This window comes from Schistocerca cancellata, chromosome 4 (assembly GCF_023864275.1).
Source record: "Schistocerca cancellata isolate TAMUIC-IGC-003103 chromosome 4, iqSchCanc2.1, whole genome shotgun sequence".
NCBI lineage: Eukaryota > Metazoa > Arthropoda > Insecta > Orthoptera > Acrididae > Schistocerca > Schistocerca cancellata.
In genome coordinates this window covers 564,962,525-564,988,782 of record NC_064629.1, presented here as the reverse complement: position 1 = coordinate 564,988,782, position 26,258 = coordinate 564,962,525, and the positions used below count along the sequence as shown (strand labels likewise).

General features: G+C 37.8%; 1 protein-coding gene across 1 annotated transcript in view; it reads left to right on the top strand.

The window, feature by feature from the left end:
• The window catches only part of LOC126183573 (transmembrane emp24 domain-containing protein 1), a 41,147-nt gene extending 16,109 nt beyond the window's left edge, over nucleotides 1-25,038 (top strand). Inside the window, exons 4-6 of the mRNA XM_049925666.1 lie at nucleotides 8,259-8,426; nucleotides 15,595-15,710; nucleotides 24,234-25,038. Coding sequence (XP_049781623.1) covers nucleotides 8,259-8,426; nucleotides 15,595-15,669 — 243 coding nt within the window. The 3' untranslated portion in view covers nucleotides 15,670-15,710; nucleotides 24,234-25,038. The remainder of the gene's footprint in view (nucleotides 1-8,258; nucleotides 8,427-15,594; nucleotides 15,711-24,233) is intronic.
• The last annotated feature ends 1,220 nt before the right edge of the window (nucleotides 25,039-26,258 follow it).

Here is a 26,258-nt window from a genome sequence, read left to right as displayed (position 1 = left end):
TTTCTATGTCCTGAATGCTAGTGTGAGTCTAAATACACAAGATAATGCAGACAGTTTCATCTCAAATCATACAGGACCTGTCAATTCATGATGAATTTCTCTGGAAAAAATATGTGGCAGACCTCTATATAACATGTGTTAAGAAATGAAGTATGGCAGATGTGTTGTTTTAAAGCTCCCTCTTTATTTGTACAAATTTAGTTGTCTCTCTTTCACACACGCGCACAATCACACACACACACACACACACACACACACACACACTCTCTCTCTCTCTCTCTCTCTCTCTCTCTCTCTCTCTCTCCACCCCCCACCCATCCCCCCTCCCTCTTCCCCTCTTTCTCTGTTATGAGGTTTCTTGTAAGTTACAAATTTAAGAAAAAAGTACAAAAGCTTTAATTTTTCTACTGAAAAAAGTTTTTTTAAAAATTTCCTAGATACGACTGATTTAATAGTAAACATCATCTTCTGTGCTCCAGATATGTATATTATGTAAATATTTATTACTAAAAATTTAAAAAATTACATTTTTGAGTTTTTCCGGATTATTTACTTAAAGACCCCCATCACAAAACTTGTGAAAACTGCACAATATATTGTTTGGTTAATGTGTTAGTAGTTACTGCAGTCAAAGTGGGCAGTATATTTCTCTGTAAAGTGTTAGAAATTTTTCAATATTCTGTATATTTCACATCATTGAACTTCTAGTGTAAAATATGCATGTTGGCAACACTGTTTCCAGCTCTCTTCTGTTTATAACAAATGAGTGAGAACTTGCACATGACTCATTCTACATAGAGTTTTGTGTTTGATTTGAACTTTTTGTTAGATATAATGTCAGTGAGGAAATACAGTAGTGAAAGGATGAGGTGTGTGGACTATCAAAAAAGACACACGGAGGTGGTATTTAAGAAAAGTGAAAAACACTTCACAATTGTTGGAAATCTGTCAGCCATATTGCAGAAATATCTTGGTCCTCAAGTAACTGTGTTACTATCACATCCATTGTGCAGGAATAGCTGTACTTGTTACATAAAGATATTTAGTGATAATCAGCTTGAACGATCACTGTCACCGGAATGTGAAACTGAAGAAGACAGTGCAGATGTTTATATTCCTGGGTGGTTTCAAAACCTAAACACTTCTATCTTGGCAGCCACCTATACCAAAAGATACAATTACTGACACTGATACCAGATATCTACTCCAAGCATCAGATACAGAAATACATTCCCACTTCCACACATTATTTAATTTTAAAAGGTAGTAAAATAAAGAATGAAAAAGATATGTGGGCTTGCCTAGATTTCTACTGCAGGCAGTCATTGCAAGATGATACACTTAATGGTGCTTTGGAAGGTTACCTAAGTGATGACAAAGATTGCAGCAGGCCAAGTCCTAATCAGGCTGATGTTATCTCCTTCAGTGAAAATTGTGAAAAGGATAAAAAGATATATGACAAGATCAGAAAGAGAAGCGTATCTCCTAATGAAAAGAAAAAGGAGAACCCAAATTTAAAAATTTCTCTCTCTCAGTTCTACTCCTTACAACCAAAAGGGGTAAAATGCCAGCCAGTGAAGGAAGTATGCACATTTATTTCCTGCACTAATTTGAAACTTACTTGTTTCACCATAAGTAGTGTCACAGGGAAGAAGTAGTCAGAGATGGACCTGATGCTTTTGTTATGTGTCAAGAGCCATAAGAAAAATGCTGGTTGCAGGAGTGTGCATTGTGTCCTGGTTGTTCTGAATGGGTGACCATTGAAGCATTACACCTTCAGGATGCTGATAGTGACATAACCTATGCATTGTGGGGGAGAGGAGAGTTGGTGAAGAAGATAGTGAACCTAGGGAACTTCGTTACAGAGGTCATGAAAGGAGTAGCTCATCATCACATCCACGGGATTTAGAGACAGGCCATAGCAGAAGTAAAATCAGCCACATCCTAGAGTACTGACACATTAGTTCTTGATTTTGACTTTGCTGAGAACTGGTTTGGTGCTTTGCAGAACAAAATTCAAAGTTATCACTGGCACAAATCACAAGTGTCATATTCACATGTGTTGCACATTTCCTTGGAACATCACACAGTTTTGCTGTTGTCAGTGTTGATCTCATTCATGACAGTGCACGTGCATGCTATGGTATACTGTCAGCACGATAATAGGTGATATGGCATACGTTTCCTAAACATGTGTATGTGACTGATGTTGCAGTACCTCATTTTAAAAATTGCTTTCAGATTTAGGAACTTGGAAAACACTGTACAGGAATTGAGTCATAAGATGGATATTTTCAGTAACAAGTCATGGAAAAAGTGCATGTGATGGGGTAGGAGGTGTGCAGAAACACCTTGCAACAAGATTTAATCTCCAATATGAAGCTGTTGATGCTATAAGAGATGCTGTTGGATTTTTACAGACCATATCAAAATTACTACAAAACATTACAGTCTTACAGAAATGGAAGTACATTAAAGGAATTCCATTTAAAAAAGATAGTGTGCTCTGCTATTAAGCCAGTGGTAGGAATTCAGTCAAGTCACTGCTGGCTTGCATTCCAGAGTGGCATATATATTGCAAGAACAGTTCTCCACAAAATGCACTGTTAGTGTGTGTGAAATGCAGAGACCTCAGTATAATTTAGAAGACTGAAAAATTTGGTGGGTGGGACAAATAATTAGCTTCTCTCATGAGCTGCAGAATGTAACCGTCTCCTTTATGACACCTCATCAACAGATCAGTGTACAGCTCCCATTTCCTGAGTACTGCTCTTGTTGGGTAATCCTTGCCCATGTACAAATTCATCTCGGCTGTATAAGTTCAGTGAGGAGCAGATAATAAAAAAAACTCTTCAACGTGCAGTGTTGATTGTTACAGTGGAGGCAGTTTTTAATTAATGGAATGTCATAAAGAACTAAAATCATGATGGAAGACTTTAAAATTTGTAAATAGTATGAGAAACAGAAAAGTGTGTATACAAAGCTATTTTCTATATCTAATGTTTTTTATAAAAAAGTTGTTTTCCCGCACTCTTATAAGGCTGTAAAATAATTATTTTGATTAAGATATACCAGTTTCGCATTACATTTACTGAACATCAGGAAGCAATTAAAATTTTGAAATGTCCAGGATTTTTTGACCTTGAAAGTAACTAGATTTAATGTACAAACTTCTCAAATTTTTTGCACTGTAAAGTATTGCCCAATCTTGACTATACCTTCCATAAGTAAAATGACCAACTAACATACCATGCAATTTTTAGGATATTCCGGATGGGGATTTTAGAGAGAATAATTTATAACTACTCAAAAAATTTCAGATTCTCTTATCTTTATGTAGAAATATTTTGATAGTGTGAGAATTTGGGGCATTAAAGTCATAGCTGACAATCGTCTTTCTCAAGACAGTTAACATCCTGTGACTATTCATATTTTCAAAACATAATTTTAAAGTTTGCTAAAAGTTACAAATTTTCGTAGTTTATTTTTCCAAATTAAAGATGAAAGAAGCTCAGAAGTGTGTATGTGTTAATCATATCTGATGGTACAGTGAACAACAATTTTATTAAAAATAATTTCAGATCTCTATTGCTTGTAGTTTTTTATTACAATTATTTTTATTTTCTCTTTCATTACAATGTTTTCACAAATATTTTAGTTTTCGAGAGGTGTCTTGTGGAACTTCAATTATATACATATTTTCAGAAAACTTTGAAATAATGTTGTGACACATTCACTCTTGATCTGTAAGATATGAGATGAAATTGCTCATGCATGCTGTCATGCTGATTAAATGAAGGGATAGCAGGAAGTTGAGTGGTAGATAGTTAATCTAAAATCAATAAAAAATATAGTTAGCATGAATGCATAATTTGACTAGCTTATAATAGTGCTAAAATTTAACACTGACTACCAAAGTGACGCATCATTCTAATGAAAACTTACCTGCCCATTCTGCGAGTGCTGTCAGTTATTTGTCACTTTTTTAAATTTAAATTAAGGGCAATTAAAACCTTAGTGGACTTATTTAAAATGGACTTATTTAAAACGTATATTTCACAAATAGTGTGTGGTGTATCGTAGCAGATGTCACATTGTTATTAGATGTAACTGTGCCAGCTGTGGTGGCCAAGCGGTTAAAGGCGCTACAGTCTGGAACCGCGCGGCTGCTATGGTCGCAGGTTCGAATCCTGCCTCAGGCATGGATGTGTGTGATGTCCTTAGGTTAGTTAGGTTTAAGTAGTTCTAAGTTCTAGGGGACTGATGACCTTAGAAGTTAAGTCCCATAGTGCTCAGAGCCATTTTTTAGATGTAACTGTCTTCATTGATCAGTAATCAAACATTTAATTAAATAAAAGCATATCTTATCAACACAATATTATGATGTGAGCAACAGTAGGTACCTCAAAAGATATGTTTTACAGGACTCTTTAATATAACATTGATTGTTACTGTATCAACCTTAGTTAATCACCAATTTTCAAGGTTTTTGACATACAAATTTCTTCACCCTGATGAAACTCAATAAATTCGTATCATTCTGATACATATACGGCATCAAAATGTTCAGTACATCACATTCTTTAAAATGATTTATCTTGCTTGTCTGTACGTTGTATAATTGCCATGATACAATGAGATAGTTAACATTGTACAAATACTAGTGCCACATGTACTCAGATGACCAGTATGACATAAGTTCCAGATGTACTAAAACTTTGCTGCCTCTTGCCTCTACATGGCCAGCACGTGATACCATGACTCTGCACTGACAGCTTCCATCAGCTGTACCATCCACCTCTATTGCCTGGCATGCTAAGCCCTTGGGAGTGCCTTTCAACTCCCAAACTGCTGTGCTTAAAACTCAGGATTTGCATTCATTTTTGTGGGGTTGAAGTCTTTATCTTGTCTGACATCTTGATTTAGGTTTTCTGTGGGTTCCCTGAGTTGTTGGTGAGTGTCAAAATAATTCCTGTGAAAAGGATATGTCTTCCGTGCTTCCCCATTCTTGCTCTATCAGGGTTTGTGTTCTGTTTCTAACAACTGTGTCATTGATGGAATGTTAAGCACTCCCTCCCTCTGTTTCCTTCTTATCCTACATACACTATGTGATCAAAAGTATCCAGACACCCCCAAAAACAAATGTTTTTCATATTAGGTGCATTGTGCCGCCACTTACTGCCAGGTACTCCATATCAGCGACCTCATTAGTCATTAGCCATTAGCCATTGTGAGAGAGCAGGATGGGGCACTCCTCGGAACTCATGGACTTCGAACGTGGTCAGGTGATTGTGTGTCACTTGTCATGCGTGTGTACATGAGATTTTCACACTCCTAAACATCCCTAGGTCCACTGTTTCTGGTGTGATACTAAAGTGGAAACGTGAAGGAACATGTACAATACAAAAACGCACAGGCCGACCTCGTCTGTTGACTGATAGAGACAGCCGACAGTTGAATAGGATCGTAATGTGTATTAGGCAGACATCTATCCAGACCATCACACAGGAATTGCAAACTGCGTCAGGATCCACTGCAAGTACTATGACAGTTCGGCGGTAGGAGAGAAAACTTGGATCTCATGGTCGAGTGGCTGCTCATAAGCCACAACTCACGCCGGTAAATGCCAAGCGATGCCTCGCTTCGTGTAAGGAGCGCAAACATTGCACGATTGGACAGTGGAGAAATGTTGTGTGGAGTGATGAATCACGGTACACAATGTGGTGATCCGATGGCAGGGTGTGGGTATGGCGAATGCCTGGTGAACGTCATGTGTCAGCGTGTGTAGTGCCAACAGTAAAATTCAGAGGCGGTGGTGATATGGTGTGATCATGTTTTAACATGATTGAGCACTGTTTATAATGCACGGCCTGTGGCAGTGTGGTTACACGACAGTAACATCGCTGTAATGGACTGGCCTGCAGAGACTCCTGACCTGAATCCTACAGAGCACCTCTGGGATGTCTTGGAACTCCAACTTTGTAACAGGCCTCACCGACCGACATCAATACCTCTCCTCAGTGTGACAGTCCGTGAAGAATGGGCTGCCATTCCCCAAGAAACCTTCCAGCACCTGACTGAACGTATGCCTGTGAGAGTGGAAGATGTCATCAAGGCTAAGGGTGGGCCAACACCATATTGAATTCCAGCATTACTGATGGAGAGTGCCACGAACTTGTAAGTTATTTTCAGCTAGGTATCCGGATACTTTTGATCATATAGTGTATACAGTGGGTGCAAAAGTCCACATATGCTTGTGAGGTATTATTTCTAACAGTTTCCACCTGTTCGATGGGCTGTTTTTCCACAAAAATGAAATAGGTACTCCACCCTACATTATCATTGTTTCACATCTGCATATTATCCATGCCAGTTGTATGTTAATGAAGTCTTGCCCTCATCTGGACTATTGCTTAATAATGCAGCACTGCTATCTACCTTAATGGCAACTGCTTATGGTTCTTGAGTTTGTGATGCAGAGCCATGCTGTTTGTTCTTGTGTGATAGTGGCAAGTTTTCAAACATATTTGACACTATTTGAGACAAGAGACATCACTTAAAAATTGTCATCATGCCAATAATTCTGTAATTCTGTATAGTAGCTGGCCTGAATTTGTGAGAGGTAAACCTGTTTCGTAAGTGTTAAACGAATATGTGACGGTAGGAAGTGTCCCATGCAAAAATTTATTATTAAGGAAAAAAGAGATAGGAAAGGACAGATGCCTCCCAGGAGCTAGATAAAAATAATTTAGTTTGTTGTTTCTTCCATGGATCATGCACGTGACAATTCATTATAATATGAAACACATCAGTATATCAGCTCAAATTTTTTTTACAGCTGCGTTTTGCTTGTTTGCATACTTGACAGCTTCCTGTTGATTTTTGTCTCAAGTTCTTTCACCAACATTTGTTTAACAAGTATTAAACATCAGCTGAAGATCCCAAGTGGCCACAGAAGCTTCAACAATTTTGTTTACGTAGTTGTTCTTAAACTTGTACATTGTATGATTATTATAAATGGGCTGTATACTTACTCACTTCAAGACTCATTGAGAACTAAGAAGAGGGTTCAGTAATGTGGAACTTAATTACAGAATATTTGAAAATTATTAAAGGTGGAGACGAATTGAATGTAAAGTGCTGATTTTTTTTTTTTTTTTGGGTGGGGGGGGGACTCATTTACAAGAAAGAATGCTATAAATAACCATGACAGCTAAGTAATTGAAGAAAAACTACGTAATGGCTGCACTAAAGTTTTTATTGAAGTAGAGAAAATACTTGACCAAGTGAGGGAAAGGCAGTGGCATTGTAACTAAGTAAGAGAATAGATCCATCATTGTTGCGACATTAATGAAATTGCTTTCAGATTGGATTTGCACATAGAATGTTACACACACACACACACACACACACACACACACACGACTGCAGTCTCAGGCAACTGAAACCACACTCAAAAATATACATCAATCAAAATCAGTATTTTTATTAAGCACAACATGTAATAATGCAGAGTTTCAGATGTAGAAGAATGATGTAGTTGGAGAGTAACACAGTCTTATTATCAAGAGAGAAAGATTACGAGGAGAAACATTAAGGACATGTAAATTGAAAGCTGTATGTTGAAAGAGGACGTCAGAGTACTAAATGACCATCCATGAGCTGGATACCAGAGAATGTTCTGTTTGTGCTAAACTTAATGACGACACATGTTGCATCTGTCGCTAACTACCGATTAACTGAAAGTTAAACACCGAGATATGTCTCTTAACATTTCTTAATGCTCAGAACAGTTGTTAAAATGTTCAGACAAAGATAATGCAGCCAGATGATGCCTTTGACAACAACCAATATTTCAATAGGTGAACACTGCCATTTTCAAGGCAAAAACGAAATGAAGATGTTGTGGTTAAGCTGTAACAAACAGTGGAACCTAACTGCAAGTGATGTGAAGAAAATTATTTTCAAAATTCTCATACTAATGATGTAGTTGTGGAAAAGATTGTTTACAGACCATTTCACTTTTCTGAGTCAGATTCTCTGGTGTTCAGGTAGGGATTGGGAGGGGCGGAGGCAGAGGGGGGAGTGGAGAGAGAGAGAGAGAGAGAGAGAGAGAGAGAGAGAGGTAGGGAGGTAATTATGGAGAATTACATAGTACATTTATGTAAAACATAATTTTAAACATAGAGTAACAATGTTAAAGAAACAAAATTCCACTTCAGTTCTAAACCTTGACATATTATTTTGCGTGTTTATAGGAAATAATACTCAGAGTTCGCTCAAATCTAAAGAAGGTGCAGCATCTCCAAGAACAAACTCGTGCATTTGAAGCAAGGGATCGAAATGTAGCAGAGAGCAATTATGTTCGTGTAAATGTTTGGTCTGTTATACAGATTATTGTAATGCTTGTGGTTGGATTTATTCAGGTATGTATATGCAGTTATAAATGTTTCTGTAGTGTACATTTTCTATTGCACAAATAAATTTTCTTATCACCTTACAGTTGTATTTGTGTGTAAAGTGATAAAATACATTTAAAGCTGTTTATCAATATGTTACTAATTATACAAATGTTCATTTAGAATTACTCTGGAATGGTTGTCATTATCGCAACTGTACAGCCACTTTAATATATTTTCCATTGTTTTTATATGTTAGTACTGCCTTTTTCAATATTTCTATCTTAAGAGAGTTATTAATCACACAATTTTCACAAACACAATGTTTAGAAATACACAAAAAAGAAAATATAACCTTGGATGAGCATGAGACAGTTTTGATTGGCCTAAATCAGTGTTTAGATGAATGAGAGATAAGGTGACTGTTCATAATAAATGTGTTACCGTATTTACTTGAATCTAAGCCGCACCTGAAAAATGAGACTCGAAATCAAGGAAAAAAAAATTCCCGAATCTAAGCCGCACCTGTAATTTTAGACTCGAAATTCAAGGGGGGAGAAAAGTTTTAGGCCGCACCTCCAAACCGAAACAAAGTTGGTCCATTGTAATATGAGACACAATTTAGGTGGAATGAATGACGATACAGCTACAGTAGTTTGGTTCGAGTCGTAAGCATAGCAGTTAAGCTTTACCAGGTAGCCATTGCTATGCGTCAGGCGCTCCGTCCGTATTTATTCAGGTACCCTTCCTTTTTCACGTGCTTCGTCTGGTTTGAATCGATTGCTTAGTTTGCTTCGATCTGATAATTGCCGTTTTCTTTGTCATAGGTGTTTACGTCACTCTTAAGCTGAAAAATGCATTACTGTACTGTGTCATGCATTGTTTGTCGCATTCTGATAGTGTATGTTTACGGCCTGTCGTGGCTCGCGGCATGGCTTGCTTTTGTGCGCGCTACCGCCACTTAAAAAAAAAGAGGAATCGTCTCATTAGCGAAACAGCGAAACAATGGCAAGAGACTGCTATTTGTTGTTACTTACACTGCTGCTTTCTTTGATAATGATCAACAAGAACCAAATAATAGACTGCGTATGATAGAACATGTTCTGAACGAGAGTTAGGCGAAAATTTTTCTCCATTTGAAAATCTTTGCGGCCGCTTCTTTAGTACATCAAATTCTGCACAGAAATTAGTCATCTTAGGTTTAAAAATCTAGTCAGTTGCTGTGCTTCATTTCTGACTGTATCACTATTAGGCATAAGAATAATACGAATATAAACATGACACGATACGTATATTCTTCCGCGTTTGCTGTTGTCTCACTCTAGTTTCGTAGTTTATTAGGCAGACAGGATTTAAATGAGATAGCAGCAAACATGAAAAATACATGGCAAAATATTTATATACGTATTATTTTTATGGTGAAGAGAATACTGCATGTGATTCACATTTCATCAGGTTCCTATTAGCAACCATCGCTTCTCACAGGTAGGAAAAAATTGAGAACGTAGAGTTGGCCATATTGACAAACATCCCAAACAGTCTTGCCAGTCGGATTTTCATAGTACATTGAAATGCTGTTACATTCGAAGATGAACAATACGGAATTTGTATTTACTTCGTTGGCTGGCGCAGAGGTTTTGGCGCCAGTATTTATCTTTGTGCCTACAAAGCTTGCCTGTGTAGCGCTACATATATTCGACGGCAGAAGTTAGTTGTGGCGGCACCTACCAACATTTTTCAGAACTTCCGCTTGCTTTGCACTCGATTCTAAGCCGCAGCCGGCTTTTTGGATTAAAAAAAAAAAAACGAAAAAAAGTGCGGCTTAGATTCGAGTAAATACGGTATGTATTGTTCACCTAATCAACAGTGCATAAAATTCAAATGTCAAATCTAAGGGCGAAAAATAATGTTGATGATGTCTTATTTTATTTATTATTGGAGTACTCCCTCACTTAGTTGTATCAGAATGATTTGACAGTGGTCCAAATTTTCCTTCTAGGAGCAGTTCCGTGGAACTATCAGAAAAGAAGTACAAATCCCTCATGTAACAATCAGTCTGTTAGTGATGAATCTACATCACATGTTTTATTGTAATTGTAATGTATAGTTTGTGCCCTTTTCTATCTTGATGCTTTTTCTAAATAAGGAAGGATAACACTGTTTCCCATTCAGTGACAAGAAATTGATTTCAGTGAGAGTAAGCACAGAAAGATCAACTTATGAGTTACACTCTTCATAGATCCTGTGGTATTTTTTTTCCCTAGGAAAAAAACAAGCTGATAATAGAAACTCTTTAATACTCAACATTTGCTTCAAAGATATTCAACAAACAAAACAAGCTGATGTATTGATGCCAATCACATCTGATTTTTCTTATTGTAAGAATATACTGGAATTGTTAGTTTACAAACTATGACAGTAGAAAAGGAAAGTTATAACAAACACAACAGTGGTTATATTCATTAAAAATTTAGTGTGTTACAACTTTGAAGTATTATACATAATGTTTACTAAATGCCCAGAGTTTTTATAACCACACAATTATTTTGGTGTAACACAAGAAGAGAATGAAGACAGTGAAATTTCTAGAATGTTTCATAATTAAAATATGACTTTTAAGAACTATTCACAGTGTGTTTGCATGATGACCTACTTTGTGGCATTTCTCTTTCATAGAAATAGATATTCTGTTTGTGGACCTCCTTTCTTATGTCACATCTAAATGTGTTTTACCCCAAACCCTCAACTACAAACACCATTTCACCACATTAAAATGGTTCTCTACTGGTTTCAGACACAATTTTTTTTATCATAGGTATTACAGATACAGAAATATGTAGCAACCATATATTACTCGCATAGTCATGGAAATGAACCAAAACTTCATTGTGTGTTGGCTTCAGAGAGTACTCTACAGCATTGGTCCCTTGCTTAGCTTCCATTTATTTTGAATATGTAGTCCAGCAGAAAGTCCCAAGCAACTGAAAGAAAGTGCAGCTGAGTCCTGAGTGTAAGACGGGTAAAAGAATATATCCGCAAAATTACAAGTCCATCTCCTTAATGTCAGCTTACTGCAGAATTTGTGAACATGTTTTCAGTCTGAATATAATACATTTCCTTGAGACAGAAAAGCTTCTGTCAACAAATCAGCAGGGATCCTGTTGGAGGAACATCCACAACTGAGCATTATACCAGAGATAGAAAATACCACTTCATTTGTAAAGTTCTTTTACTATCACACGGCTAGTGTCGGGCTCTTACATGCCCATCTCCAGGTGTCGTACTGAAATAGCCAGAGACAAGATAATTTTTTACATGCAGCAATACACATAAAAAAAATCACAAAACATTTCAAAACTGCTGGTCCGGCTCACCATAGGAAGCAGGCATATGCCATACATTCATTAAACCTCATTTAAAATTTGCCTGTCTTTCATGATGTAAAATGCGTCTCAGGTCTTATCTTATGTAAGCCTTGATTTGTTGTTGACTTTAGTTAGAGACTGTGAAATGTCTCAAGGACTATGCACATTACAACGAACAGCTTTCGACATGTATTTCTGGTGGGCTGTGTTTTGATGAGCATGAAATCACAACTATTTACATTTCTAAAGGGCTCTGCAGACAAGCAATGGATCCCAGCAGTCTGTCTCATGAGTGACCGATCTCTTTGTAGCTTGCAGGTGTGTAGGCGGATTGCAGTAGTTGATCACTGATCACTGTTGATTTGTGCTTGCAGTATGACTGCCTGGCTGGTTAGCAGCAGTGTGTGGCAACATGGCTGTGACTCAATTTCTCTATTTATCAAGTGGGGTCGTGCAGTTTTATTTATGTTTGAATTTCTTGTTAACCATGGACCACAGACTGCTCCGAGAAATGAAGTGGAAGCGGAAGATTCCATTTGTATTAAGAAGTAACACAAAATACGCCCTCCAATTTTGCAATGATGAGCATTTTGAAGCTTGCACTACAGAAGTAAAAGTGATGGGAAGTTTGTAGCAGTAGTCACGATACAGTGGGTACAATCTTATGATTTTTGTGTTATTTATGAAAATAATTATACGCATTAGTAAAGTTCTTAACTTCTAAGCAGAATGATATACGTACCTACTGTAATGTTAAGAGGACATTTTAATTTTAAATGTTCAGCGTGAATCTATTATATAGTTATACTCAAGCCCTTGTCATTTCATATAATCTAATTTTCCTCCATACAATGTATGATAAGAGTTGGTGTAATCAGTAGCGCTGCTATTCACAGCATCTCTATGGAAACATCAAGTAAATTGTGTAGGTCTAAAGATTGCGGTTAATCAATAAGACTAATGAATAAAAATAAAGATAATAAAAACAAAAGTAAATGTTAAATGAAATGTATTGATTTACACAACCCAATTGGCGGCAGAGGAAAATGTAATATATTCTGTAAAGTAACCTAAAGTTCCCAAGAAAAGCATTTCAAAACAAGTTTAATAACTTGTCGTCTTCCCTCCAGAGATTCCCATCATCAGAGTTCAAGAAGCACCCCCATAACACTCACATGTCGATCCAGAGTGTATACGCAGACAAAAAAGAGCTCCCGGATTCCCGGTTAGAAGTACACTTTTTCTCGAGTGAAAATACAGTTTTTCCCTGGTGAAAGTATATTTTTTTCCACGTTAAGTGACAATATACTTTTCCTTAGAAAGTGTTTTGATCTTCGGGGTGAGCAATATTTACACAGCATATTTTCATATTAGGAAAGTATGAACACAAATTCCACCAAATACAGCACAGCAGCTCCAAAAGCACTGAAATCAAGATAGCAATGTGCTTTGGTCAACCAATTAAAGCTCATGTCACATGACTTGCCAGCCAATGACAGTAGATATTCAGAGCACATGATGTAGTCAGCCAACAACATCATCATTGTTATGTACCGCAAACACACAATTAAGAAAAGTTAATGGTTTAAATAAATATGCATACAGTACAGCTACAAGAAAAGCTAAGCTTTCACATACAATAATGGTTGTCAAAAAGTTTTTGCTGTTTCTTATGAGGGTGTGGTTAGGGAGGATCCTAAGAGCACAGCTTAAATTTCAGCAGCTGAATATTTCTGACGAGCACAATCATAAATTTCACTGTTGTGCACCAAACATTTCTGCATCTGGTTGCTGCCACGACACACCACATAAGAGCAATTTGCCAAACAATTGCAATCAGTATTACGAACATCGCTGTGTCGAGGAGTTCTGCTATGGCAAATGAACTGCTATGTTTTGCAGCAGTTCCAGTTGATTTCCATATCTCTAAGAGTACTTGCAAAACATATTTAAAATAGACCAGAATTATAAGTTTTTAAACTTGTTTTGAAATGCTTTTCTTGGGAACTCTAGGTATTTTACAGAATATATTACATTTTCCTCTGCCGCCAGTTGGGTTGTGTAAATCAATACATTTCATTTCACATTTATTATTGTTTTTATTATCTTTAATTTTATTCATTAGTCTTATTGTTTAACCGCAATCTTTAGACCTACACAATTTACTTGATGTTTCTATAGAGATGCTGTGAATAGCAGCGCTACTGATTACACCACCTCCTATCATACATTGTATGGAGGAAAATTAGATTATACGAAATGACAAGGGCTTGAGTATAACTGTATAATAGATTCGCGCTGAACATTTAAAATTAAAATGTCCTCTTAACATTACAGTAGGTATGTATGTCATTCTGCTTAGAAGTTAAGAACTTTACTAATGCGTATAATTATTTCATAAATAACACAAAAATCATAAGATTGTACCCACTGTATCGTGACTACTGCTACAAACTTCCCATCACTTTTACTTCTGTAGTGCAAGCTTCAAAATGCTCATCATTGCAAAATTGGAGGGCGTATTTTGTGTTACTTCTTAATACAAATGGGATCTTCCACTTCCACTTCATTTCTCGGAGCAGTCTGTGGTCCATGGTTAACAAGAAATTCAAACATAAATAAAACTGCACGACCCCACTTGATAAATAGAGAAATTGAGTCACAGCCATGTTGCCACACACGGCTGCTAACCAGCCAGGCAGTCATACTGCAAGCACAAATCAACAGTGATCAGTGACCAACTACTGCAATCTGCCTACACACCAGCAAGCTACAAAGATATTGGTCACTCATGAGACAGATTTCTGGGATCCATTGCTTGTCTGCGGAGCCCTTTAGAAATGTAAATAGTTGTGATTTCATGCTCATCAAAACACAGCCCACCAGAAATACATGTCGAAAGCTGTTCGTTGTTATGTGCATAGTCCTTGAGACATTTCGCAGTGTCTAACTAGTCGACAACAAATCAAGGCTTACATAAGATAAGACCTGAAACACATTTTACATCATGAAAGACGGGCAAATTTTAAATGAGGCTTAATGAATGTATGGCATATGCCTGTTTCCTATGGTGAGGTCTGCAAACATTCTAGTAGTACTCAAGGATAGGTCACACAAAGCATTCTGTATGTCCTTTATAGCAGCTACACTTTCCTAGAAATCTGTGACTAAATACACGTTGACCAAGTCATCCTGTATCCTCCTACAGTCATTCATCAAGGATGCTTTCCTGTACACAACAGTGTCATTAGCAAACATTCACAATTAAGAGGGTACTTAAGATCTCTACATGTTTCAAATATGAGAGTACATGCAGAAACACAGGAACTTAAGACTATTGATTAGCAACAATCGTTTGTGTTAGCTACTTAAAACATATATTGGTGCTGTTTCTTTGCATCTCTTACCCATGTAATCTTTAAGAGTATGGTAGATTTTGCTATAAACAACTTTCTAGAGAGGCTGAAGTCAGATAAGTTAGGTTAGATTATTCAGAAGTAGAGCTAAAAGTTCTATTTCAGCTGCTGTGCTTTAAGCTTTTTTCTTTACTTCCTTAGCAACTTCTCTTAAATTTTGAGCCATGGCCACTATCCAGCTCTGACAATCCTGTTATTGACATGGCATGAAGCTTTAGCCTTCTAGATGGCTAAACAGCTTTTTTGACTTTGTTATCTGTAAATTTGATCTGTTATTGCATCATACAACTGTAATTGAAGTGCACTGTTTAGGGTGAAATGGTTACTACTTTAATTGTTAGGTACAAATATTGTTTCTTCCGGTTTTGTAAAAATTTAATGTAATTGTGTTAAATTTTGTTATTATTTTTTCAGGTTGTTATGGTGAAGAGCCTCTTTGATGACAAATCCTGCCTACATCAAATATGGAAAAAGGTTTATTCTTCTTGAATTCCATGCTTTCCATGTGTGCTGCTCCAACATTTCTTTTGGTGAGTAATACTGCTTCTCTTGAAATAATTGTATGTTAGTGGATTACAGACACTCCTTCACTCCCACAGTATAATTTTCTGGATTCACTCATGAGCAACTAAGCTACCTCATGAGTAGTTTTACTACACCCCATTTTTGCCCTGTTAATAGTACTGATACACAGGGTGTACAACTCAGGACAACCTGGAGATCCGGGAAAAACCCGGGAATTTTTTCATGCGACAGAAAACCGGGGAAAACCTGGGAATTTTTTTAGAATTCTGGGAATTTGCCATTGTTTTAGTTTTCAGTTACATTTTTGTAATTTTGACTGGTAAGAACCGATACTCTAACAAAGGATATTACTGTATCCCGCTACTGCAGAAATCCTGTAAAACATAAACAAGAGAAAAAATGAAAATAACTTAAATTGCAAAGGAAATGCGCCATATACAACGATGACACACAGTGCTCATACAAGCATCTGCCAACAGCAAAATGTGTCAAAGGCTTAGGAAGACTACGCAATGCTTCGTAACAACAAATTGCCTCCGATGAGCATGAAGTCACAACTGTTTACATTAGATTCATTTTAGCAGTTACGAGTAGGCTCATGCGCATATGCAGTTGGATACAGGAATGTGGCTGTTGGCTGTACAAGCAATCGCAGCAAGCAGCTAGATGCTACCGGGAAAAGGGGGCGCCAAATTCATATTCTTGAGGAAAAAAAAAAAAAAAAACTTGTTTCACAAAGCGCCTGACATCCAGCGCATGTTGGTCTATCGATTGTTCATATGATTTTGAAATGCATCACTGTTGATTTTTGAACATTTTTGAACACATTTTAATTTGATTTCTAAATGAATCATAAGTTGATTTTTGAACGCGTGCATAATGTATGTGATGTCTCTGTCAGGAGAATCCTCGTTGCCTCTAGAAACACTTTCTGCAGACAAAAGGCGATGGGGCTATACAAGCTGAGCAGAGTAAAGCTGAATGGATGAATGCCAATCGCTGTCTGATTATGTGGCTGATTGGGTTTGTGAATGATCAACGTTATAATTACTAGCAAAATCCATAGATTCAGACTACCGGAATGGAAATAAACAACTAACAGTAATAACAAGTAAGAAAGATTACTTATTATCTTCTCAGTGTATCTAAGACAATGAAGTTTTGACAGAAAATTTTTGGTCAGATCACTACACTAGTAAGGACCAGTTCTACAGTCCCTGGCTAGCAGCCACTTAAGTTCTATTCAACATAGGAAACTTGTTGTAAGAACATGTAACAATGCCTAACCAGAGAATAATCGCGGGATAACTTAACCTGGCAGGATTAGTGAAGTTAATCGGCAAACAAATTTTGACAATGGCAGGAATTGGTGATGAAAAGATTGTTTGTTAGAACGAGGAAGGAAAAGAAATGGGGACATCACACAAATTATGGGAGAATAAGACAATTCCAAATTTATATAAAAATTTCGTAATACTACTTTTCGATCTCATGCTTGACAAATTGGTGCGTATGAGTGAAATGTGAAACTATTTCCTAACATAAAGCTTTTTGCTTGTTGTAGGCCTAATAGGTATATGATACTCGTACTTCGTGAATTACATTCTGTCGAGTTATAAAAATGACCATTTGTGCAGTCTCGTTTATTTGGTGTGTGTTACAAAATTGCTGCAATATTAGAAAGGCCTATTTTGTTTTATCTAGCAGACAGTGACAAAATAGACGTAATCAGATCGAGAAACCACACCAGTCTTGGGTATCATGTGTATTAACTGCTTTTTCGGTATTAGATAACAACATTTCAGTTTTTCATGTAGCAAAACATTTGATGAACTTTGATGAGGTGGTAATAGATTCTTTCGCAGAAAGGAAAGCATGCCATGTAAAGCTGTAGCAAGATTAGAGAGAGAGGAAAAAATGCTAGGAGCTAAGGATTGAAAAAATGTGTACTTTCTTGTTTGTCTCTTGTCTTTATTTATTTTAGGTGTCCTACATTTAATTTCATATCACACAAAACAGCAAACTAATAGGCCATAAAGAATGCAAATTTTCTGAAGAGTTCTTGTTCTCCCAATTACAAATAATCCCATCTGCTATTAATTGTGAAATTTTTTTAGAAAAGGGGCAGGCTGTCAAACCGGCCGACTGGGAGCAGGAAAGGCACCACAGGACTTTTCAATTTACACTGTGCTGAATATAGTTTGATGGCATCCATTATAAAATAATCATGTTTCAATTCCACAGAGCGAAATACAGTGATGTGCGATAGAAGAATGCTGTATGAAGAGGTGTGGCACTGCACTTTGGCACACTTAAGACCAAATAACATATCCTACATTTCCTCGAACACATATGTTTTATGTTTCTGACTTTTCAGAAAGATGTGCGCTACAAGATGAACATATTTTTGAAAATTCTAGTTTTTTAGCATTGACCTGGTTCGCAAATATCGTATATCCGGGGCTGATGCGCCGAGCAGTCTTCCCCAGCGTTTACTCTCACATCAAATGAAAACAAAATGGATATCTGTGGCCGGGAGCTACCAAGTGAATTAAAATACATTCACATAATTATGGAAGGCTAAAATATGCTATTAATTTTAGATTTTATTTTATTTCCACTTTTCTGACAGTCAGTCATTAATCACCTTGCAGAACAATGAAGTTATTTTTGTCTGTTTGCTAAAGAAATTTGACTTTTATTAATCTTTTCTGTAGAGGCAGTAAATGTATTTGTAACAAAGTGTTTAATTCCACCGTACTGCCTAGTTTCAACTGTTCGCTGCATTCCAAGTGCATGTTTTCATTTTCTAGCATGTATGGCATTATGCCATAATAAAGAACCAAACATGAGGTAATACAGTACTGGTGATCCAAGACAATTTACATCCTGAAAACCACTCTGAAAAGCTTAATATCAGGTCGAGGTCTATGTCATTGGGAATCTTGGGCATACATATTTGCACTTTAAATGTGCACATTTTAGCATGGTTCACAAAATTCTGATGCTCTTGGAGTATCCTCTGATGTCTTGTTTCTTTTATGACATAATGTATGATCTTTTAATGTTTTACACATATGTACATACGGGCTTCCTGCATCATGGTAGCTGCACAAACGCGGTGTCGCCTGTTATATGCGCTCTCTGGCAACTGCTAAAACGAACCTATTTTTAACAGGTTGCAGTAAAATATTGCGAATGGTGATTTGAAAAACGTTACTTTCAAAGCAAATATCCTTTTACGTAAGTTGAATTATGTGCGAGAATGTACCATGTATTTCTTAAATCACAGAACGTTTGACTCTCATTTAAAAATAAATTCTTTGATGATGAGCCATTTAGAAGAATTTTGAACCCTGAAGATCAGACATTTATGTCATTATTAAAAATTTTACTGGCACATTTGTGTGATATATCTTAAAGTGTAACATGCGCAAAAAAGATCAATGTTATATGTGAAAGCTTAGGTACTCTTGCAGCTTATTAACCTTAGTGACCAATATTATATGTGAAAGCTTTGTTTTTCTTGTAGCAACACTATGTATATTAATTTAAACTATTAACTTTCCCTGTTTGTGTGTTCGTGCTACTTACCAGTGATGTTGCTGTTGGCTGACTACATCACGTGTCCCATGCTCTGAATATCCGCTGTCATCGGCTGGCGAGATCACTTGACATGAGCTATGACTGGCTTACAAAAGCGCATCGCAATCTCGATTTCAGTTATTTGAGAAGTAACATACGGTGTTTGGTGGAATTCGAATGTATACTTTCGTAATATGAAAATACGCAGCTTACATGTTGCTTCACATCAAAAATATTTCCAAAACGTGTCTTTCCCTGAGTTTCGTTTTCTAAAGTGCCGGGAAATTCTACGCCCATGTATAAAACCATAACCATTCAAAGGATTGATAGGTTTTGCAGTTCCGAGGGAAAATATACTGTCACTTAACATGAAAAAAATGTGTTTTACCTGGGAGAAAGTGCATTTTTAACTGGGAAATTGGGGAATTTTTTTTTCCTTTTCCACGTATGCACCCTGGATACATCATATCATGCACTCCATGAGATACTGGAAAGTGCCAGGGAGCAATCTTGATCTGTGACCACTGCCATTCTCAGTTCTTGGAGATTGTTGAAAGTTAAGTACACTCACTCAATGGTAACTCATGTGTGCCCAGTTGGATTGAGGTGTGGTGACTTTGGGAGGGGGAGGCTCATTTGTGCCCCTTGAGTTTTCATCTAACTGAGTTGGGGAGTGAAGGGTTGGAGCATTTTATTCATGCAGATGCAGGTGACGTGGAGGTACCTCTAGGCAGTGTCACTGATGCACGACATCTGACAGTAGATGTGTATTTGTTTATCTGTGAGAGGGAATGGCAGACATTTCAAGAACCTCATTCATGGTTACACAAACATCCCCTTGAAGAGACTACATCACCTATCAGCCTGAATGGTGCCCTGCTGGCTAGTGTGATGCGTGACCTCATGTGGTTTTCAACAAATTACCTACCATCAGCACTTACCACTCACCTGTCTAGGCTACTTGGAGATGTTGTTTGATGATTCTTTAAATTTTACGATAACTTTCAGTCGATGAAGTCTGTTTTGGTATGTGCATGTCCATGCAGATATATGCATGTGGATTGACTTCAATGTATAAATATGTAAAGCTTCTAGCAGAATGCCGAGCGGTTCTGGGTGCTTCAGTCTGGAACCATGCGACCGCTACGGTCGCAGGTTCAAATCATGCCTCGGGCATTGATGTGTGTGAGGTCATTAGGTTAGTTAGGTTTAAGTAGTTCTAAGTTCTAAGGGACTGATGACCTCAGATGTTAAGTCCCATAGTACTCAGAGCCATTTGAATTTTTTCTAGCTGAATGCTGTTATTAACAAGATAGTTGAGTAATAGACCCCTAAACTAAAAATATTAATCTTGAGTCAGGTTATTCTATGTGCCATATCCTACCCAGGGATGCTAGTCCGGTTTGCTGAGCAGTAAAGCCAGCTTGAAATTTGAGAAATAAGCAGTTCTGTGATTCTGCTGGAATGTTGTGTGAAATCTTGAGATTTCATACATTAGTTCAGAGGGTTGCAAACTTAGTGCCTTGTGATGTGGATTATGTGTGTAGCACCACAAATACACTCCTGTCAGTTAGTTAAGGGATCTTCAAAATTCGTTAAACAACATGAGGCAAGTTGATAATGTGTATGCTAAAAGGTGCCAAGGCAACAGTGTGACACAGTGACATGGTTATATAGTATGAGTTTACTGTAGGTGGTACTTAACGTGTGTAGAGTGTATCCGGCACAGGCATACAGAGATGATATGCCATCATTTGGCAATACTCGTCAGCTTACTCACATTTTTGTTACATAAACCCATCATGAAGGAGAGCCCCAGGGATATGCAGTGAGTGAAGCTATTGACAAATGTGTAGAAACATGGTACTTCTATAAAGTATACAAACAGTCAGCTAGGTCTAGTGATAATCTGCTCACATTCATATGTATTGGAATTACATACATAAACATAAATGCAGCTACTTTGAAAAGACCACACTGTTCACCTCTGTTTTTATAACGATGATCTTTCAGCTTAAGTTGTTACTATTTACATTTGTGTCTTCAAAGACAGGTTGGGTTTAATAGTTTTGATTCCTGGTGTGGCAATGGCATTAGTGGAAGCTGTGGTACATATACATTAGTATATGCATACTACAGTTGGGCATCCTGAAACATCATGCTCAACATACTGGACAAAAAATTTAAGTATGTGTTGCTTTTCAGTGTAGATTACTACAAGAACACAATGATGGTTCAGTATGTTGGCTTGTAACTTACCTGAATAGTATCTTTCTGTATTTTGGGTCACACAATGTGAATCTATAAAGGTTATGATCTTTTATGACGAATTGCTCTCTTTGTATGTGTGATATTATTATCTTTTCAGATAATTGTTTACTAAGCATCCAGCGTTAAATGATGAGCAAACACTTACGAATACTGCTCACAGCAAATTTGAATGCCAGCTGGTGGCATTGTGGACATGACACCATCAGGAATCGCAGTTCGCGTCAGAGAGCTTGTCTCCAGGCTTGGGGTTTTCCCTCTTCCACCTCTTTTGCGGGCCCCTCTGTGTACACCACTGTGGTGTGTGCCCTGCCCATGCCTTCGGCTCAATTGGCACAGGGCCCGAAGGACTCGGTCCCTCCTAAGGCCTTCCGCCGCTGCTTTCTTTCCATCCTTGCCACGTATCAGGGCTCTGATGTTGTCTACACTGACGGTTTGATGGTTGCTGGTCGTGTCGGCTATGCTCTCATTCTAGGGGACCATTGCGAACAACACTCATTGCCGGCTGGCTGCAGCGTTTTCACTGCTGAGCTGGTCGCCATCTCTCGTGCCCTAGAGTATATCAGCTCCTACTCAGGTGAGTCCTTCGTTTTCTGTAGCGACTCCCTAAGCGGTTTACGAGCTGTTGACCAGTGTTTCCCTTTCTCTCGTCTGGTGATGGCTATCCAGGAGTCCCTCCGTACTCTTGCCCGTTGCGGCCGCTCTGTGGTCTTTGTGTGGACCCCTGGTCGTGTCGGCATCCCGGGCAATGAACGTGTTGACATGCTGGCCAAACAGGCTGTCGGTGCACCAGCCTTATCGATTTGGCTTTCGGAGAGTGACCTCAGGGCATTTTTGCGGCAGAATGTACTTCGCGTCTGGGGTGAAGAATGGCGCACCCTGCCTTCACCAAACAAACTTCGGGCCATCAAGGAGGCTACCGGTGCGTGGCGCTCCTCCTTGTGGGTCTCCCGCAAGGAGTCTGTTGTCCTGGGCCGGCTGCGTATTGGGCACACCCGGATGACGCACAGCCACTTATTGCGCTGTGAGGACCCATCTCTATGTCGCTGCGGATCCGCTTTGACAGTGGTTCACATTTTGTTGGCCTGTCCCCTTTTAGCTGTGCACAAGCAGATGTTTGCACTGCCTGAAGCATTCCCTGCCCTTTTAACAGATGACACTGCCATGGCAGGCTTAGTTTTGCGTTTTATTTGGGCAGGGAGCTTTTATCACTTAATCTGAGTGATTGTCATTTTTTGTTTTGAGTCTGGCCTTTGGCCTACGATTTTAGACTGGGTTATTTTTTTAGTGTGTCTCTAGGTGGTTGGCTTTTCCTTTTTTGTCTCTGTGGTTGGCCAACCACTGTCACACTCTGTGTGCTTTTAATTCCTTTTGTCTGGTCTCTGTCTGTGTCTTTCTTGTCCTGTGTCGTCTGTTGTCATCTCCATTGTTCATTTTTATTCTGTGTGGGTGTTTGAAGTTTTGGAAAAAGGGACTGATGACCATAGCAGTCTGGTCCCTTCAATCCCACAAACCAACCAACCAACCATCAGGAAACAATAGTAGCGGAGCAGACATAAATGGAGGAATCATTGTAGCATAGCTATGGACTGAAAATGGGAAAACCCACTGCCATGCAGAATCACTGCTGTATTACATTCTGAAGGTGGAACAACACACTTTGAGGCAGGCGCTCATAATATTTTCGCTCATCAGTGTATGTGCTAATATTTGACTGAATGTGACACACTTTACAGAGTTGCTTTTTCTCTATCAAAAATGTTCTGTAAGTGCAAAAGGATTCACCACCTCCCAAGCTGTGTCTAAATAAGTACCATGAACTTTATGGTGTATCTACAGTCAGTTTTATCATAGAGAATCTAATGCAGATTTCCTCCTCCATTGTTTCAAATGGAACTGCCACTATATGAAAATTGATACAAAATTAATCTACATACAGTTAATATGTTTCATATATTAGTTAGTCAATGATCTATGTATTAGCAACTAACAAAATTTGGTAGAGTGCTGTATAAACAGTAATCAGTCATCTTAAGCGTGAAAAACCATATGCAGCTGAGAGAATTTTAAATTGCTTTTGGTAATTTGTTTGTGACCTAATTGGGACAGATGTGTGGTCTGTTGTTGAATCCCTCCCCCTCTCTCCTCCCCCCTCCCCCCTCCCCCGCTGCCTCCCCCTACCCCTCCCACACAATTGAATTACGGCAACATTATGCTATTCCCTTCCAACTGTATTTTGAAAAATTAAATTTACTTTCTGTTTTAAAGTGTTCGGGATCTTTACATCGTGCTGGGTTACTTGTTGTGTGTTATAAATCATTAAGAGTGAAACTATATGACAGTCTCATTTTCAGATAGCTAATTTTTTTTCGGATTTGAACAAGTAAGTAAACTCAAATATTTAGGCACATGCATTTGGGGTGGGAGGGGGGGGGGGGGGTCAGCGCACATACAGGCAGGTCAAAACTTTGAGCCAGTTGTGAAGTATCTTTAGATGGCTCAGTTGGTAAGCAATGGCCATTGTCCAAATCCTTGTTCAGCACACTGTCTTAATCAGTTTTTAAGGCACTGCTTTTAAAAAGCAGTGTAGTTTTCAAAATTGTGTCACAATTAATGTTAAGTTAGTTTCACCATTTGTCATTTATTACAAAAAAATCACCCTTCTTTTATTGCAGGTTTTTAGTATATGGAACATGCAGTCTGTGTAGCAGTTTGACGCGGACTTCAGGATCTTAATGTGAAGACTGCAGATCATCTATAGCACCTCCAATTATATTTGAGTTATCAGTTGAACTGAATTTGGTTGAAAGAAAGAGTTGGAGTACTATTAAGAGACATAGTGAAGGCCCTTAATTCCCAGTGTATCAATGCCACAAGTAGGTGGGACAAATGTCCACCTTAAAAGATACAACCAGTTGTTCAGTGTTATTAATAAGAAATGCATTCATAAAATGCAACATTTTAGATTGGTTGTTTGTCATTTTTTGTCTTCAAGTATCAGCAGATTTAATGTGTATATAAGACTAAATGCATTGTAAAATTCGTATGTGAACTTTAATTAATTGTGTTTGTAATACTCCAGTATGTTGTTTGGAAACCACTGCTATCTCCACTATATGTTTGTAAAAATAGTGTTTTTGTTTGAAGCAGCTAAGAAGTACTGGTAGATTGGAGATAGGTCATGTACCTAGGTACCTCATTGCCTCTGAAAGCTGAGACTCTGTGTTCAACTTACAATCTGACACACAGTATGAATCTGCCAGGAAGTCTCGTAAGTGAATAGATTGAACTGCAGCATGTTTTGTCACTGTGTAGTGTTGTAGTGTAGGGTCACTTGGTGTAAGTTGTTTTAACAGCTTTCTCTTAACAGGACGCCATATCAAAAAATCTGATGAACAAACAATAGGTTTACTGTCTGATTAAAAGTAGTTAACGTATTGATGCACTCATTTTATTTCACATTTTTCTTTTTCACTCAGAGTTCACAGGGTGTTACTTTTAAACTGTATCAGAAGCTTCATAGAGAAGGTGATTTCAGGATACATGAATACTCATCTCTGGGAAGATTTTCCTGAACTCTAATCTCAAGTTAACTGAAGTGGATATTATGTAATGAGATGTTTGCATCAAAATGTCTTCTGTATTGATTAACCTTTTATTGTTTTTGTTTGTTTGTGTGCGTGTGTGCAGACTGTAATCTAGATGCACAAATACAACTTCAGTGATAGGATAGTGGATGACGAGTGTTGGGTTCTGCAGATATGACTGAGTATAATTGGCTGCCAATGATTATCCAGAGTGGCAGTATATTATGTATGTCTTCCATATTCAGTGTCACCTTGTTAATGCAAATAGTGCCAAGACGATAGTATTTGTTTTGTGGCAGAATGCGCAGCATATTGACAATGTCTATAATAGTTACGGATTCCCTCTGTAAATCTGTTAAACAAGCTCATTTATGGCATTGAAGGATTAACAAAGACATAGTGTTAAGTTATCTACACAACATATTGCACTAAACATGACTAGAAATCCTAGAATGCTGAGTTATGCATATATAGGTCTTCCAGAGGGCCAGATCTGTATCTATATAGAAAATATAGTTGTTCTTGTATTTTAGTGGTTCTAGTTATAGAATTCCAGAGTGTGATGCTCAGTATTTAAGCAACAAAGATACATACAATTTTTCCACTTATTTAGGTGGTAGATTGTAATGTTTGTTCTCATAGGGCTGAGTTATAGTTAATATCACCCACCAGTTTCTGTTATAACTGCAGTATTGTGCAGAATGGTGCTTGTTTTTATGAACATCTGCTTCTTTGCAGTTTTGTGTTGCCTCAACATGGTTATTTTTGGTGCTGTTTTGGTAATGGCCTCATTTACTTGCTGGTTACAGTACACTGCTGGGTGTAAGTGGTTCTAAAAATTTGTTTTGGAAGAACTTCTGTGAATGATTTTCCCCCAAAAAATTATTTCCAGCTGATATGCCACATGGTACAGATAATCTTACTGAGGATGTGGCGTCTCCAAGAAAAAAATATGTTGCTTATGATATTCTTGAAAATTTTATATTTGGTTGACTGCCTAGATGTTAATCTTCCTGAAAATGCATATCTTAGCTCTTGCAGCATTATTTTCTTGAGGATCTTGCACTTAAGTTCTCCAAAATATTGCTCTTTGTGTCATTTTTGATTGTAGGG